The sequence below is a fragment of the Corvus moneduloides genome, chromosome 21 (assembly GCF_009650955.1).
Source record: "Corvus moneduloides isolate bCorMon1 chromosome 21, bCorMon1.pri, whole genome shotgun sequence".
In the NCBI taxonomy this organism is placed as follows: domain Eukaryota; kingdom Metazoa; phylum Chordata; class Aves; order Passeriformes; family Corvidae; genus Corvus; species Corvus moneduloides.
The window spans coordinates 5,217,123-5,235,255 of NC_045496.1; the positions used below are offsets into that span (position 1 = coordinate 5,217,123).

The window sequence follows — 18,133 nt, forward strand, 5'->3', positions numbered from 1 at the left end:
TGTTGGGTAGTTTGAGCATTTCACAACTGTCCCCAAGAGCTGGCAGGGCAGCTCAGTGCCCATTGCTGGAGGAGGAGGCGGGGTGGAGTTTGGATTCTCCCTTTCTATCTGGGTTTAGATCTCGAGCAGCAGCTCCCTTGTGCTTGGCACAGAACTGAGCACTTTTAGTCTCCCTATCTCTTGGACATCCTTCTGAACTGCAGCTGTTTTGTCATTTTACAATGCTGGAAGAGGCTTTGGGAATTTTGGTGGTTGGGTGCCCAGGCACAGTTGTTCACCTGGGAGTTTCTGGGGCACCTGCCCGGAGCTGTGTGTGCAGGTGAGGCAGGGCAGAGATGAGGCTCCATGGGCACACACTGCTTTTAGTCTTGCTTTCCCAGAGTTAACTAAAAGATAATGTTTGGGCTCTGTCCCAGGAAATGTGGTAACTTCTGAAGAATTAGGTCATGTATATCACTTAAGGAGGTTGAATAATGTCTTACCATGCTGTCATAGAATCAATTTGGTGTCAAGAGAATGGATATTTTTTTTCCTCCTCCTTGGGCCTGACCTTGTCTGACTATGGCCAAAGTACGTTTGAGTCTGAGTATTTGTTTCTGAATTGTTCAAGAATGTGAAATGGCTTTCTGTGCCTGCCTGGGCAGCGCTCTGCAATCTGCAGGGACAGTCCAGGGTGTTGTCCTTTGACTGTAGCCAGTGAACCAGGCATTCCCTGAGGGTCCCAGGGTGCTGGGTGCTGCTGGAGCTGCTCCTCACCTCTCCACTGAGGCTTGGCTCAGAGGTTACTCCCCACAAAGCCCTTCCATGAAGTAGCTGACACATTTCAGCACATTTTTGATCTGAAGTGACCCTCATACATTTGCAAGTTGTGAGGTTTTTGCACCTCAGTGCTGTTGCTGTGATGAGAACTCCCACTGTTGTTGTTGTAGCTGCTGTCAGTCAGTCCAGGTGTGATCTCACCTGTGCCCAGCTACAGCACTTCCCATTCCCAGTTCTGGCCAGGTCATGGCAGCTGCCCGAGCCCATCTTGTGAACTTTTGCACAGATCTGTTAGTGTGACCCATTTTGCCTTCCAACAGCAAGGGGATTGTGTCATTTTATTGTAACATCAGCCTGAAAAAGTTCCTCTTCTACTGATGCGCTGTTGTTTTTTCTCTCTCTCCCCCCACCCTGTATCTCTCCAATTTTACATGAAGCTTTCTCTCAAGCTGGTAAGCACATTTACAGCATGCCTGTCCTGTGTTTTAATCACAATTTCCTGTGTGTGTTTTAATGTGCACTGTGCCACATGTGACATGACACTGAAATTAACTTAAATTTGTTTCTTCTTTGTGTTTGCTTTTTTTTGACCATTATCAGATAAATCTGAATACACAGGTCTGGAGTCTAATAGAGGTGATCAGAATTCAGTCTTCTAATAAGCTGCTAAAAAATTAACTCTAATATATAGTTTAGTTTTCACTCTTATAATCTAGGGCTATGAAAATGTAGAAAAACAGTATTGAGTAATTCTTCTACTGTATAAGTATACACTGAAACATTAAAGAAGGGAAAAAAATTAAAATAAAGGTCTCTGTGCTTGCTGGACTTTTTCCAGAGAGCCATGCATGTCTTTCTGTGTAAAATAGCTGCAAAGTTTGCTTTCCATGTGCAATATTACTGGAAATCTGCATCATTATCACCTACATTTTACAGCCCTATGTAGTCCTTCAGAATAACCAATAATGACATTAATTAAAGTTCTGTAAACCTTAACCAACAAGGTTAACTCAATCTGATTTGAATTTGCAAATTGAGCCATATGCATATATGTGAATCCTAAATTCCACCTTGGATGCAGCTGGGAAGGTTACTTGAACTATGGTAAGATAAAGATGTTACTGAGCTGGAAAGGGAACGGGGGAACAGACCTGGGAAAGCAAATTTCATGCTGAACTCCGTGCACAAAGTACTGTTTTGCTTGAGACACTCCACACCTTGCTATGTCCCTGACAGCTTGTCCACATTCCTTTGGCCCTGGAGAGCCTCTCACCAGGAGAACGTGCCTGGTTTGCTGCCCCACCTTGTGCAAACACACGAGAGCCCCAGCGAGTGATGGCATTTTGGAGCCCTCAGAGGATCCACAGGGGCACCTAAACTGTGTTAGCTTCCAAGTTCTCTTATTCCTCACAGTTTGTGCCTTTGGGTGCTCTTTCCCTTCCCTGTGAGGGTGCTGAGCCCTGGCACAGGGCCCATCCCTGGAAGTGTCCAGGGCCAGGTTGGATGGGGCTTGGAGCAACTTGGGGTAGTGGAAGGTGTCCCTGCCCATGGCAGGGGGTGGAACAAGATGAGCTTTAAGATCCCTTCCAACACAAACCATTCTGTGATTCTACACATATCTTGTTCTTGGACACATCATCGTGGGCCTCTTCTGCTCATGGCAGCTCATCCAGGGGAAACACGTGGGCCACCAGAGCTGCCTGGAGTAGCTCTGGCAGTTTTCACGTCCTGCTGCTGCTCTGGCAGCACAGTGACTTTCTTGGGCTCCTTTAGCAAGGTTGTTTCTCACTGAAGACCTGGTGGTAGGTCTGAGGAATGATGGAAGTGTCTGGAATACTTGCAAACCTTCTTTTGGCTGTTGCCAAGCCACTGTCCTGGGAGTCCAATGCATTTATACTGGATTTCCACTCATTTTCTTGGCCATAGTGCTGGGGTGCTGTGTAGCTGAGTTAAACCTTTGTATGCAGGAACAAATCCTCCCAAAACGATGTGGTCTTTCCCCAGGAATTGCAGAAATTGGAAAGATGTGCAGGGAGGGCTGAGACCCATTTTCACCTCAGGTAGTGAAAAGCAGCTTTTTTTAATCTCCTTCTGGATCCTCGCTATGCAAGAGCCAAAACCGGGGCTGAAAAAGCTCATGCTCTCCTCGCATGTAGCTTCAGCCCAGAAACTGGTCCTAACACAGCCTCTGTTTCCACAATCCTTCATCTTGGGACAATTTGAATCCTAAATCTCAATATCCTTCTGCAAGGAGACCTTGTGAGCAGCACATCAGAAGTAGCACAGCTTTCCCCCCCACCTCACTGCTGCAGCATTTCTAAAAACGTTGGCAATGTCCACGACCGGGGAGGTAGCCCAGGTGTATTTGTGCTTGAGAGCATGAAATGTGCCCAGCATGTGCAAAAACTGCTACTTGACTCTCCTTTTTGGAACAGGGGCTTCAGCTTCTAATAGGAAATTCCTGAGCACGGACTAAAGTCGGAGCGAGGTCACCTCCCAGCCTTGGGTGTGCAGCTCTATGCAAGACTTGTGCTTTGGTCTGAAGCATTGTGAACAAAGCTGCTGGATTTAGTCCAACTTAGAACTCTTGAATGAAGCTGAAGAATCAAAAACAAAATACCAAAAAGATGCTTTTCTGAATTTCACTCTATCTGTTTCATTCATATCCTCAGCTGGGGATATTTTCAAGCCTCTCTCTTCTGCTCAGAAGTGAGGAGGATTTGTCAGAATATGTTCTCTAGACTTTCCTGTAACTGCTTGTTTGTTTGCAAAGCTGCCTCCAGATGCTTCGCCTTAAAAAGATGTGTGTGGCTCTAGTGTAGATTATCCATAAAATAGATTGAATCACTCTCATGTCTGTTGTGATGTGGGAGTTGCTGTCAAGCAAAATCTAAACATTAATGAATAAATTAAAATAGATCTCTCCTCTACCAGGCACAACAAGTCCTGTAAGCACTGTTAGGACTCCGTGTGGGTAAAGTTTCAGAATCAGCATAACTTTCTCAGTTATTTGTCTTAAATTTGCTTTCTCATTGTCTCACAAATGGAATTTTAAGTGAATTTTGCACAGATGATCAAGGCTTCACTAGAAGCACATGCCATCTTTGACTGACAATCAATACAGCAGCAGTTTCATCAGGCCTGCTCTGTGACTTTGGAATGGCCAGTCCAGAGGAGGAGGTGACCTGTGTGTGGTTGTCCTCCAGCCTTCTGACACGCCCACACTTTGGTTTTGAACAGCTTGTTCTGCAGCTGCAGGAGGAAGTCACAGTGTCCTGGCACATTCAGTACAGAGCCAAGGGTCTAATGAGCAGCTTTTGTGGCAGTGTCTCTTCTAAACCACTTTCCTCAGAGAGAAATTTGACTGATGGCCCAGTCCTGCTCACAAGCTCCCAGTAAGCTGATGGACCACTGAATTTGGTTACTCAGCTTTGTGTTTCTACCCTTCCTTCTCCCATATTCCCCCTTAGAAATGGGACAGGGAATGAGCAGAAACCAAAACAAGCAAAACCTGCCCAAATTCAAGCTTATGCACAAGAACCTCACTCCCTTATGGTGCAACTACTCAGTATTGATGTGTGTTCAGTATAGCCCACCCAATCTGCCCCCATTGCCTTCTGGCAAGACAAAAATGGGTGTTACTGTGAGGAAAAGAGTGTGGATGTATTTTACGTGTCATCTATCTGCTATATCAAATTGAGGCAATGAAGAGGAGACATAGCAGAAGGCAGAAAAGGGGTTTTCAAGCAGAATCACACAAAGGTAACCACTGTGGTCTTCACATTTTTTTCCTTTGGTTATGATTTCAAACTGATTCCATGGCTGTGATATACCTTCTGGTTTTTGTGTGAGTACAAGTGAGAGAGGAAAAACTGAGAGACTTTGGCGTGGAATGTGGACCCTGGAAAGTAAGCAGCATGTTTTTTAAATTGCAGAATCCAGTGGGGAATGCTTCTGTTAACTTGGTGTGTTCAGCAGAGCCCTGACATAAATTAACTGTGTTGGACCAGCACTCAGTCAGCAGTGCACAGAAGAAATGCAACTGTGACACTGGAATAAAAGCCAGGAGCTGCTTTTATGGGAATGCTGTTTGTACCAGAGTGAAGAAAAGCAGGAAGGATCAGCTTTCCATGAGAAGGGAACTCTGTTAGATAAAATCTGGTGATAATAGATAAAAATAATTTCTTAGCTTTGCTGTTGAATTCTGGAATTCTCCGGCTGATCTTCCATTAAGCCACTGTTAGGGAAGCAGGATGTGGTCCTGGGATCATTTCAAGGACATGCAGATTCCTCACCATTCAGGGACTGATAACACAGCACAAATGATAACAATGCTTCAGACCACTGTGATTTTGCACAGGTTTTTGTGAGCCCTTTTCAAAATGCAGTCCCAAAGGATTTTTTCAGACTCTGATTATTAATTTTTTTCCTTGTCCCCCCACCACCCTCCATTCCATTCTGTGCAGGGAGCAGGCCCAGAAGACTTCAGCAATCTCCCACCTGAGCAAAGAAGAAAGAAGCTTCAGCAAAAGGTCGATGAACTAAACAGGGACATTCAGAAAGAGATGGATCAAAGGTGAGTCAAACCTCTCCAATGAAAAGTGAAATTGCACTGAGCAGAGCCCCTGTGTGTGGTGGACGTGGGTAGATCCCAACAGCAGAGGCTGTTATGAGATGATGGCATCATCCAAAGTCTCTCTGGTCCGTAGCTTAGATTTCCTGGAAGCAGGAAGATAATGACTCCTGTGCTTTTGTGAATGCTTTTTCTGCAAGGCTGCATTTATCATTCTGGTTGAGAATAAGGCTACTTTAGATACACACTTTTAATTGATTCTGGCAGCCTGTATTTGTGCTTTGTGTTTGTTCACATTCTGCAGTTGCATTAGAGATTCAGCGTGTTTTGTTTGTGAGACACAGAACTTTTCTGCCCTGAAGGATTTCAAGACTGGTCTATCCCTAAATACTGCTTTGCATTTGTACACATGTGCCTACATTTTGTGTCAGCTTGCTTTCAAGAACCTATTTATTTTGCCTACTAACCCAAAATTTCTCCTTTATATTTTATATCATGAATAAGGAAGAAAAATTACATGTGGTTATATGATTTCTCATTGCTTTGTTTTTTTTTCCTCTCTGGTAACTTGGGTTTTTCTTTCTGTTCTTTATCGATTCTGAGGTAATCCAACATTAATATCAGATATGGAATCACAGCAGAGTGAAGTTTAAATGAAGATAGTTTATGATGGAGAAAATAGCACCAGCAGTTAACTAAGAGTTAAACAAACAGTAATAATTGTGACTCATATGTTTGCAACATTGTCCCTTAAGGCTTCAGGACAGAGCAGTCCCACTTCCTTGCCACCCACACTTTTTCCCAGTTTCCATACACACAAGGCAAAGGCACAGGATTGCAATTGTCAAGAGTTTGGTGGGAAACTCTAAAATATAAAGAGTGTTAACTTGAGTCATGGGACTCACATTAACCTCTCTCCCACCAGCTAATGCCTAGAGAAAATCTGAGCAGTTGTGCCTAAAACCAGCCCATAATTCCATCTTTCAGCTCTGAAATGTCCATCAGCAGCCGAGTGAAGCTGCCCTGGGACTCAGCTGGACACAGGGTCACAGTTTGTAGCCTCGAGTCTGTCTGTCCCTGTGCTGTGACAAACACAAACCATCTGGAGCCAGCTTCATTTTAAGCAGTGTGAAACAAATAAATATCTTACCGATTATTTGGGTTGCTAAAGACAAGCTGCAACAGGCAGGGTGAGAATTTCTGGTTTGCACTCCATTTCTGTTATTGATACATCTTTGTCCCAGTTTCAGACCATGATGGACAATAATGATTCAACTGTTTGTCTGTGCCCCAAAAACTGGGAAGATATTAGTCTAGGAAGTTGAAGCTGTCGTAGATTGCAATGGTTGTGAGATTTATTATTATTGTTTTCCCCAGGGCAGCAAGTTGATACTGTTGTACTACATAAGAAACCATGTCAGGCTAAAAATCAATATCAAATATCTTCTCACATTGTAGGTAACTCGCTGTTTTTCACCTCTGGCAGTGTAAATTCTCTTCTGGCAAATAATTTTACTGTTCTTTTTAATGGTTGGTTCTATACAGGGCAAAAGCCCCATCTGGGTATTCTCAGTTCCTTTTGTAAAAGCTTAGGTTGAACCTCAGAGTGAAGAAGAGACAATTTATTAAAGGCATTTACCCCCAACTGCACTAAATGAGTTTTATTTTTGTTTTACCCCTCAGAGATGCCTTAACAAAGATGAAAGATGTGTACATCAAGAACCCCCAGATGGGAGATGCAGCGAGTGTGGACCACAGATTGGCAGAGCTTGGGCAGAACATTGAAAAGCTGCGATTAGAAGTACAGAAATTCGAGGTATGAGAAGAGACACTTCAGTAAAAAGCAGCTCAGCAAATGCTCAGGTCTGAGCAGGGCCTTCCTGTTTTGTATTGATGCACTTTGGTGTGTGTGGGCAAGGGCTACATGAGCACTTGCATTAATTGGGGTCTTTGAGCTGATTTGTGTAACATCAACGTGCACCTTCACCTGTGGCTGCCAGCCCACCGTTACATTTGCCACAGGAAACAAATTGTGCTAAGTGGAGGTGAAGAGAAAATGTAGTGCTCTCTGGACTGCCCAGAGGGCTTCAGATGCTTATTTAATTAATTGAATAAATTGAAGCATCATGTTACAGACGTCTGTGGAAAATCAGTGTGACATAAATGCAAAGCACCATTTAGAGACTAACAGCAAGACAGAAGCCATCAGATGAAATATGTTTTAAGGAATAGTCTGCCATGAACAGAAAGCTGCTTAGTGATATAAAATCTCCAGAACAGAAGGGGAGTGTTTGGAATATATAAAGCCCATTATAATTACATGAGATGGATTAGACAGCTGAGAAAAGACTTCACTTTCTTCATTATGCTTTGAACATAAACAGATACAGCCCATTAATTTCAGATGTGGTTTTACTATCCATTGCTTTCCTACCCATTTGAAATCAGTGGCTCTTTCGCTCTCCCCAGCTTTTGTTCTCGTGCATTCAGCAGTTGCTGAGTTTCTGGTGTTACTGAGACTACTCTAAGCAGCCACACATCTTTTTACTTGACTGTGACTAGCGTGGCATCATCTTCTGCTGGCTGTTTACTGCTCCTCTGTCAGGGTGTTTTCAGCACCCAGTTGGCAAAAAATAGTTACATTTTCGGTAAGCATGGTTTTCAGCAAGACAGTCCAGAATTTGAACAACTGGCCATCGCCACTCAAAGGAAAATGTGAACATGTTTACAAACCAGTCTGTTCTGTAGGCTGGCTGTCAGGAGTGTCCCAGCAGGGTGAACTCTGTCTGTCTGTGTGTCTGTCTGGCAGGGCTGGCTGGCAGAGGTGGAGGGGCGGCTGCCGGCCCGGACCGAGCAGTCCCGGCGCCAGAGTGGGGTCTACGAGGCCCAGAACCCATCAGGAGTGAACAGCTGTGCCCAGGACCGTGAGAGGTACAGTATCTGTACGAGGCTGGGACTGCCACCAGAGCCACTGCAGGCACACACCAGGGCTCTGCAGCCTGGTCTTGCCATATCCCAACTCCAAGAGCTGCGTTTCAGAAAATGTTTCTGAACTGTGGCAGCCCCCTCGCTCACTGCTGTGAAGGTGAGTGAGCCAGTGCGTTTTTACAGCTCTTAATGGTAAAAATGAGGGTTCTCACCCATCTGGAGTCACAGCCAGTTCCGAGCAAGCTCTGGAATCACTGTGCTGCTCCAGCTGGAGTTGCTCCCCTTGCCTCAAGCCTGGTGACCCAGTGGTTCTTTCTCTCTGCTGCTGAGGTTGGTCGCTATAGTTGCTGTGTTTTTCCTCTCTTGAGCAGCCCCGATGGCAGTTACACAGAAGAGCAAAGCCAGGAGACTGAGATGAAAGTACCTGCAACAGACTTTGATGATGAGTTTGATGATGAAGAACCACTACCCACCATAGGAACATGTAAAGCGCTCTATACATTTGAAGGTATCACTCAAACTTCACCCTCATTTCGCTGACTGGGTTTTATTAAAGTTCATATGCCAAGGGCAAGTGGGAAACCTTCATTTAACCTTAAATAGCCAAAGGGCAAGTGGTGCTCTGGTGTGATTCTGTAGAAAGGCACCAAGACAGGGATTTGTCTCCTGTTGCACAGGAACTCTGCAAGAGAAAGACCCAAAACTCTGCTGTCAGGGTCACATTTATCTGGTTCTTTATGTACTCACCGCTGACTCCAGAATCACAAGCCCCTCTTCTTGCTGCCAGTGATGCACCAAAAGCTGTGTCCACCCATGGTCTGAGTGTGCCCTGAGCTCCCTGCACCAGATCTGTGGTTCCTGCTGTGCAGCACAGCCTCAAGTCCCTGTTGCTGTGTGTTTCAGGTCAGAATGAAGGAACAATCTCTGTAGCAGAAGGAGAGATGCTCTATGTAATAGAAGAAGACAAAGGTGACGGGTGGACGCGAATCCGAAGGAATGAAGATGAGGAGGGCTATGTCCCCACGTCCTATGTTGAAGTCTATTTGGACAAAAATGCCAAAGGTGCTATGACCTATATTTAATGTTATTATTATTGTTTTACTTGCTTTCACAGAGATGATCCAACCCTGAAGCTGCTCTGTGTTGCAGATAGAGCCTTTTAAGAGTCTGTACAATGCCATCAAGTGCATTATTTCATACGTGGACTAATTATGGCTTGTTGTACTGCAAAATGTGCTTTTCTTGCTCAGAGAAGGGTAGTGTGGGGGACTGTGAAAGCAGAGGGGAAATGCAGCCTTTCCTGGACAGTGTTTGCTCAACTGCCACTGTACACCCAGCTTAGTGCAGGAAGCACAAAGCCCTTTGGGATCATACAGGCTCTCCTCAGGTACCCAGGTGGCATCTCAGACACATCCACAAGTCACTGTTTTTCCCAAAGTCACTCGGTGGAACTTTACATAGGGAATATTTAGACTGCTGGTTTGTGTCTGTGTGGGAGCTTTTCAGAGCCTGTTGTGTTCTGGGGACCTTTTGGATTGAAAACCAGTGGTAATTTAGTTTAGTGTGTGTGGAATGGGAAGGAGAGATCTTACCAAAACCCCTCCTCACAGCACTCTGTGGTCCTTGATAAATGGGTAAAACATTAAGAAAGCTCCTCTGTTCTTTCCCACCTTGCTACATTTCAGATGTATTTGCTGTTTCAGATGACCAGAACTAATGGTTTAATCTTTTGCTCACACGAGATCAATGGAGACATTCAGAGTTTGGACTCCATAAGCTGCTGTTTGTTGCTTTTAATTCCTCCCTGATAGGATGTGTTGTGTAAGGAAGCAGTGCTGCAGGGCAGACCTGGCTGGAGTAAATGCCAGTGCTGAACACCTGGTAATGGGATGCAGCATGAAAAATCAAAAGATTTTAAGCCCTGTTTCAAATCAGGACGTATTAGAACTCCATTGTTAATTATTTTGTGTTTATTCAGTCACTTAATCCTTCAGATTGTTGTTGTGTTTCCTAGACCTGAGAGTTCTTGGTGTTAAATGAGCGGCCTCATCCAAGTCAAAAGCAAACTGAACCATTTTCCTTGGTGTTTATGGGCAGCAGGAAGAGAGGAGTAGGACTGTGTCTGTAAGCCAGCACTGAAACTTGAGCAGTTCAGTGTTGGATTTGGTGTTAATCAGTGCAGTGCCTTGTCTGCTGCAGGTGAAAATCTGGGCCTTGTTTTGTTTTGCCACAATCAATTAGTTTTATGTTCCTGTTGGCAAATAACATGGTCAGTTGAGATGCAAAAGAGTGCAAAAAGTTCAGCCCCCTCTGTTGGTTTTTATTAACCTTTGAAAGAGGAACATGGATCATCCATTCTGCTTTATATCCAGAACAAGGCTGAAGGGTTGGAAATCATGGAATCACAGACTGGTTTGGGTTGCAAGGGACCATCTCATTCCAGCCCTCTGCCATGGGCAGGGACACCTTCCATCAGAGTAAAAATGCATACTGTGTTGGGGGTGAAGGCTGATACAGCTGCAGCCATTTCTGTAGCCACAGTGGAGGTTTTTCAGATCATTTTAAGTTTTTCCATTAATTTTGCTGGATTTCAGGAACAAAATCAAATATATCTGTGAATATCTAATGTATAGGAACTATAATGTTTACTTCTTTTATTTCTCAAGTCTGGTTTAAGAGAAAAGCTAAAAGAGAACCTTTCATAGAATGCAGCATAAAGATTTGGAGAAAATGCTACTGTGTTTAAAAGGTGAACTTAGTTGCAAGCTGCAAATTGACTTTCAGCATATTGGTAGAAGTGACTTGCTTCAGTCCTTGAAATGGAAGGGATGTCATTCCTGAAGATAATGCTGTAAATACTAAAGCATTTGCAAACTTTAGTAATCCTTTCCTCTCTTTGGAAAGAAGGTTGAGCAGCTGGCAGAAGGCAGAGCTCACAGCAGCCCCTGGGACTGTCCCAGCCAGCAGAGTCAGTCCTGGCTCAGCCTTACCTGCCCAGCCAGGCTGTATGTGTGCCATGAGCAGCTCAGTGCCACTGCTCAGTGCTCTGTGAAAAGCTGCTTTTTCACTCAGCTGGAGCCTGTGCTGTCAGGGCTCTGCTGCAGGACTGAGCTGAGCAGGACAGGTAAGTCATGTGCTGCAGGTGCCCTCCTGATCTCAGTCTTAGAGGAGCCAAGCTGGGTCTGTGCCCTGTGAGTCCCTGTGTGAGGGCTCCTGGTGACATTTACAGGTGTGCCTCTGCTCAGAGGGTGTTGGCAAACCCTGTCACAAAAAGAACAGTAATGTCTATCTTGTTTTGCCTTTTTTTTTTTTTTTCCAGATGTGCACAAACCACTTCAGAAAATCTCTGAGTAGGTTTGCATAGGCCTGTCCACCCTTTATTCTCCTGGTTTGCTGCTACGGTTGTTTTAAGAGCTCTATTTGAGAAGGTTTTCTTTAGAAGAGATGAATGCACATGTCATATCTCCATCACTGAAAGACTTTGTTAGGTACCAGGTCGGCTCTGAAATGTCACTGCTGAGGAAGGTGCTGCCCTGACTGTGTCCATTTAGTGCAAACAGCATTGTTGTCCTTCTGAATAGGAATGAGAGCTGCAGGCTCTGCTCCCGTTGGGATTCGTGCAGGAAACTGTTCTGTGCACACCTGGGTGTAGCATCTTGCGGGGCTTTTCTGTACCTGTCAGGTGTCTGGTGCTGAGAACTCTCAAACACAGGAATTAGTTGGGCCTTTCAGCTCAAGACTGACCACCCTGTGTTACTGACTATGGTACCTCATCATCTGCTTGGGAACAAAACTGTCTTTCACTGAGGGATGTTGTGAAATCGTGTGACACACAAAAAGTCCTGCATGGAGTGACCAGCTCTGTACAAACCCTGCATTGCACTCAACAGGAAATGCCGCGTTCCCTTCCAGCAGAAAGCCTGGATGTTTGTTTGGGTGACATGCAGGAATAGGGGCTGGTTTGGGAAGTTAAACTTTTTGATAAAAACTATTTTGGAGCTGTGGGCTGATGAGCATTTTGGCTCCTTTGCCGCTGTGGGTCTGTTCCCCCTCACCTCTGATGATATCAGTAATTCCTTATGGACAGCTCTGGGATTCCCAGTGCTGCAGCTCTGCTGTTTGCTGTAACCATCATGCAGAGCCTTGACTTATATAAATAAATAGGTAAAAGTTAACCACGCTGATGCACTTTTTATCTAGGATATATCTGATTATTTAATGCTTGCCAAATTATTTAGGAATTGGTAATTATAAACTGGACTGTGGCTTTTTAAAATCCTTTTGTTAAATACATGCCCTTAGTTCTCCCAGTATAAAAAAATTGTATATAACATAACTTAAAGACTAAAGTTACTTGAATTTGAATTGTTTTTATCCTTTTACATGTGTATAAATATAAATGGTTTTATAGGCTGTTCTTCTGTTTAACCCAGATGTTTTGGTAACTACTCGGTCTCTCTGATGTTGATAAGTGTTTTTGGTTACTCAGCTGCCTGCACCTGGACTTGCATAGGAACTGCTGTTGTGTGTTAAGGTTTGTTCAGTCTGGCCAGTGTGGTTGTCTTGTTTCTATTCTTTTTTTTTTTAAGAATCATCATCTGTCAGGAATCTCTTTATAGCTTGATGTACCACGGTGTCTTCTTCTAATAAACATTATATTTTCTCATTCCTGTGAGGTTTTGGTTTTTGGGTTTTTTTAATGGCAGTTACTAGTAGATGGCAATAATTAGTGGCAAAAAATAGTGACATTTAACTTTCCTAAGGGACAGCAAATGGCCCAGAGCTGCTTCCCACACTAAGCACAAATGCAGTTCTTCTCAAGAAAAATATTTTATTGTGGCTCTTTGAAAACTTCTTTGTGCTGTCATATGGAAGGATTTGATGGAAGTGAATGCAAAGGAGGTGAGAGGGTTCCCCTGGTCTCTCAAATGCAAGGGAAGTTTGGACTCATCCTGTATTCCCTTGGATACAGTAGTTTGGGCCAAATCACGCTCCTGGATTGTAGCTTCACTTGGCCAAAGGAAAAACTTGTCCTCAGCCACCAGTCTGTGGGAAACAGGATGGACAGAGGAGGCATTTGGAGGCTTAGGCTGGTTCACTGACCTGCATATTCCTGGCTTCCCTTGAGAAAGAAAGGCCTCTGCAGCCTGTGGTGGAAAGGAAAGCTCTGGATTCCTCTGCAAACTCTTTGATTTAATTTCCTGTTGTTGTTCAGTGTCATTGATGGTCTCTGGAGCTGTCACTTGAACAGATGTGGTGCTGCTTTGCAGACAGAAAATGAAAAAGCTGTTTGTTTCCTCAGTGGCACGAAGCAGGTGCTGGCAGGGTCCTGCTCCCAGAGCAGAGCAGAATCCCAGTGATGCTCATCCCAGGCTGGAGGGAAGGGCTGAGGGTGAAGGGTTGCTGTCTGAGTCAGGAGCCTTCCTCAAGCCCTGTAACCCAGTAGATGCTTCATTGCCCTATTTCCTTTAACCTCCTGCAGGCAGAGCTGCTCTTAAGGGACCCCATTTTCCCCAGCCTCTTTCTAATCCAGTCTCTTTCTTTTTGTCTTTCTTATGTTTTAGATTCCTAAAGGTGTTTGTGCTGGTGCAAGAACCTCGGGGCGAGCTTGTCGCAGAAGGAGAAACAAAATGGTCTGTTTACCCTGCAGGCAGTTAAAACACACCCATGGAAAGCCAGACTGCCAGTCTTGTCTGGAGTTCCCACTTGAAAAATTCAGACCTAAATTCCATCCCAGTACCATTCAGACGCTTGCTCTTTTCCACGGCATGCTACTTGTGGCTCGGATTTCCTTATCAGCCTTTCCCACTCTTCTGCCAGCCTGGCACAGCCCCTCTGTCAAACATAACACACACTCCTCCCAACCCAATCCCTCCCAACTTCTGTCACAGAACTGCTGGCTGCCCTTGGATGCAAGGGGTAGCCAGAGAGTCCCAAGCATGTGCTGGTCTGTCTTCTGTCCCCTTGTCCCTCAGTCCATCTGAATGTACACACTGGTCCATCAGCGTTTCACACGGTGCCTTTAGTGCTGAACCTGCAGGTCCTCTCACAGAGAGCGTGGAAAGGAGGTGGAAAACCTCCCCTGGGAACAGTGTTACAGCAGCTGGACTGGGCTCTCAATTTGTCAATATTAAATCTGATCCACATGCATTATTCAACGTTCTTCCTTCCCCAAAAGGTCACTAATACTTGTCAGCCTTTATTTCTCTTTTTTCAAATCCAGGCTGATGCTCATTCCAAGTATTAAATCCCTCTGACCCTGCTGTTTCCTGAAACCCTTCAAGCTCACGTATGTATTTGTTTTCCTGCTTGTTCTCTTTGCCCCCTCCTGTGTCCCTGCTGTTCCTCACACACACACAGACACACACAGACACGGACAGTGGCATTTTGGTTGGCAGCCCTTGTTGCTGCTCACAGGCCCCGTTTGGCTCTCGTTTCAGCCTGCATGCTCGCCCTGTTGCCTTGCCTGCGCTCACCTTCCTCAGGGTCACGTTATTTTGTGGCTCGTGGTTTAATCTCTTTGCAGTTTTCTTTTGGTTGGTTTGTTTTTCAGCATTTCAGACCTGCCTTCTCTTTTTGCATGACCTCCTGTGCGTTCTCATCAGTTCATGTTGGAATAACGGAGTTTTTTTAGATAAATAAAAGAGGAAAGAAAAAAAAACCCGCGCTTTTCCTTCTCCCATCTTGTCGTGGACTGGACTTGGACCCAGCAGCCAGACAGGAATTGTGACCACCCTGTTCTCACATGGTTTGGTTTGAAGCAGAAGTAGGATAAGTGATTCTGCAATTTATCATGTCATACAGTTGTGAGAGAGCTACAGTATCTCCAAATATCACATGATCTGGAGCTCAACTGCCTAACAGAGGGTCAATTTCCTCTCTAAACTTCTACAAACTTATATATTCTACCTTGGTTTCCCCTGAATTGTTACCATTGCTTGGGTTTTACAGTCATGGACATGTTTGAGCCCTGCAAGAGTCAGTTGCCACTAAATAGCTCCTGAGGGTCAAATTTATTCATGGATCCACACCTCATTTGGGGGAATCTACTGGCTCTAATCCAACTCCACCATATTCTGTACAATCCCCACAGTTTGAGAAATTTTACATGGAAGCCACTATGGGCAGTGACCCCAAAAGGAAACCTCTCAGGGCTTGTTTGCAGGCAGGTGAGTGTTGTTTTGCTGCCTGCCAGGCTATCCTGCAGGGTCAGCACATCAAAACACATCCCAGAATCTCAGACTCTCCGTGTTGGGGATGGTCTGGGCTGTCCCCACAGGGGATGAAGTGATTTTTGAGCTGGGTTGTGTTGTGTTCATAACTCTGTCCCTTTCTCTCCATTCAAGATGCCAACTCTTAAGTCCCTTGGTGCTACAGTTCATCCTGTAGCTGTTGTGTGATGGTGCTTAGGAGTTGCCAGCATCAACCAGCAGAAGGTTTGTGATTTAAACCCAACCCAGATGTGCTGAGCACGGGCAGCACCAATTCTGGGGCTGTTCTGCTGCAGCACTGAAGGGTCAGAATCCATTAAATCACCGCCTTATCGCTGCTGCTGCTGTGGTCACTGAGCTGTTCAGATCAAGAGCAGAATGGGATCCCCACAGCTGGCACCTGTGGCTTTGTGGCCTCCACCTGCCAGCAGATCTAAAGGGTTGAACAATTAACAGGTGTGCAAAAATATCCTTAAAATATTTTTAGCTGCAGTATTTTTATTCTCGTGTCCAATGCACTGTTGAATCAGCAGCTAAAAATTCATTTTCACCTATTGTTGTGCCATCTATGTAAAAATTAGATCAAAGTTTGCTTTTCTATATTTAATCTGGGTGGACAGTATATTATTGTCAGCCTCTGTGGAACATTGGAACAATTGCAATGTCTGTGTTGCTAAATTGTGCTGTAGAAGGAGCATTAGCTTTAGCTGACTGATTGATTCCTGAAGTTTTATTAAAAGACCATGTATGGAGTTTTTATAAACTTGGTAAGTAGTTCCCAAAAGCCTGGATCTTAAAACTTATTTAAGAAATAGTGACAGTCATATCTCACAGTCTGCACACATTTATTCTGCTGCCGTTATTCAGGGTAATGAATAATTTTTGTAGATAAATTTACCTTTGGCAAACGCTGAAGAACTAAATATGTGACTGGTTTATAAAAACTCTGCTTGGATTTACTAATCTTGCCCAGCAGCGTGGACTGTACATCCTATGAAATTTCATGATCCCCAGCAAAAGTCTCTAATGCCCTTTCTTAACACCTGTAAATAGAGAAGAAACATATTTACTGATACTCAAAGTTGTGTTTAATGCTGAGTATTTTTCAGAAGTTCATTTAGTTTGATGCATATTGTTCTCTGGTTTTTTGTTTTCCTGCCTGAAATGTCAGAAGACCTAAAAGAAGCCAAATTCTATTTTAACATGATGATGTCGAGCACTTTTTTATTTGTATATGTGTGTGTATGTGTGTTTGAGCACTGATCTCGAGATCTCGGTGGCATCTCAGTGTTGTGATTTCATTGCCAATGTAAAAGGTTCTGGTGTTGCCCATTCGTTTCTGGAGACAGAATTCAACCAAATAAAGTGCTTCCATTTGAAAGCGAATATTGACCTTGTAGCAATGAAACAAAGTCATCTGCATATTTAAATAAACATTTAATTCCAGAAATACAGTTTCACTGGACCCTTTTGATCAGCCAGACGAAGAAAAATGAGTTTGTTGCTTTTCTTTTCCAACAGAAAAGTTGGTGCCTCTTTGCTGGGGCTCTTGGGGCTGTTGAGGTGCGGTCGTCGCTCTCCCACTGCTGCTTCCCACGGATGTGTCCAGTGGAGAGTAGGAATTTGAATTTGGCTGTGACTGCTGCTTCAGCCACAGAGAAATTCAGACTAAAACTCCCCAGAGCTGCTCTCTTACTCCTCCTCATTCTTACTGACTATGGGGTGGGTTGGGCTTTTGCTTTCAGCTGCAAAATTTACATGGAACAAGTGGATCAGCCCATTCCAGTGTGGTGCTGTTCCTACTTCTCTCTTCAGATAAGTGATGACACAGGTTCACTTGTGGTACCTGTTGGCTTTGGTTTTACTTCCTACTGGAATTTTCAGCCAATAATTTGGCTCTGTCTATACCTCTGACTGTCCCATAGAGCCAGGTCCCATCAGGTCACTTTGAGATTTGATTTTATCAAAACTTGACCTTTCCAGCTGGTGCTGAAGAGAGAATTAAGTGGTTGGGTTGCTTGTTTGTTGTTTTTTTTTTTTTTAATTTGGTCATGTGAGGAGAAAGAAACATGGGCTGTTGTGGCAGGAGTTGGTGTGGGGAGGGGCAGCTGGTTTGTGCTTTTTCAGTAGGAGCCTATGAGAACTGGAAACTTGGGGAAAAAATTTCATCTAAAGAGAGTTGTACCATGGAGTGCCTGTGGTGAATGCTCTGGTCTAGCTGGAGGTCTTGGCAGATGTTTTTGCTGCTGATTGGTTTTGTATTAAGACTCAGGCTGTTGCAAGCCTGGTAAGGAAGGGGTTTGAGCAGGGATGTGTGGATGTGCAGCTCTGTCCAACAGCAAGGCCTCCCTTCCCCAAATAATGTGAAACCCAGGCACATTTCTGTAGCTCTGGCTGAGGTGTGTACAATTCCATTCTGGTGTGCAGGGTCGTGAATAATGTGTGAGAGAAAAGCCCCCGGCTCTTGGGCAGCTTCTCCATCAGCCCTTGGTCCAGGCCATGGGAAAGAGCTCATCCAAGAGCCATGAAGATTTGCAGTTTTCCTGCTCAGCAGATGACACCTGGTGGTGCTTTTATCTGAGAAATAATCTAGAGATTATTTTTGTTAATACAGTCAAGCTGCTACATTTCTTCAACAGGATTGCAGTTGTTCTTTGCCAGC

At 44.4% G+C, this 18,133-nt stretch overlaps 1 protein-coding gene across 1 annotated transcript in view; it reads left to right on the plus strand.

Annotated features, from left to right (window-relative positions):
- The window catches only part of FNBP1 (formin binding protein 1), a 67,337-nt gene extending 54,408 nt beyond the window's left edge, over window positions 1-12,929 (plus strand). Inside the window, 7 exon segments of the mRNA XM_032131081.1 lie at window positions 1,197-1,211; window positions 5,226-5,335; window positions 7,016-7,148; window positions 8,142-8,263; window positions 8,632-8,768; window positions 9,164-9,322; window positions 11,580-12,929. Of these exon segments, the coding sequence (XP_031986972.1) occupies window positions 1,197-1,211; window positions 5,226-5,335; window positions 7,016-7,148; window positions 8,142-8,263; window positions 8,632-8,768; window positions 9,164-9,322; window positions 11,580-11,614 (711 nt within the window). The 3' untranslated portion in view covers window positions 11,615-12,929.
- The last annotated feature ends 5,204 nt before the right edge of the window (window positions 12,930-18,133 follow it).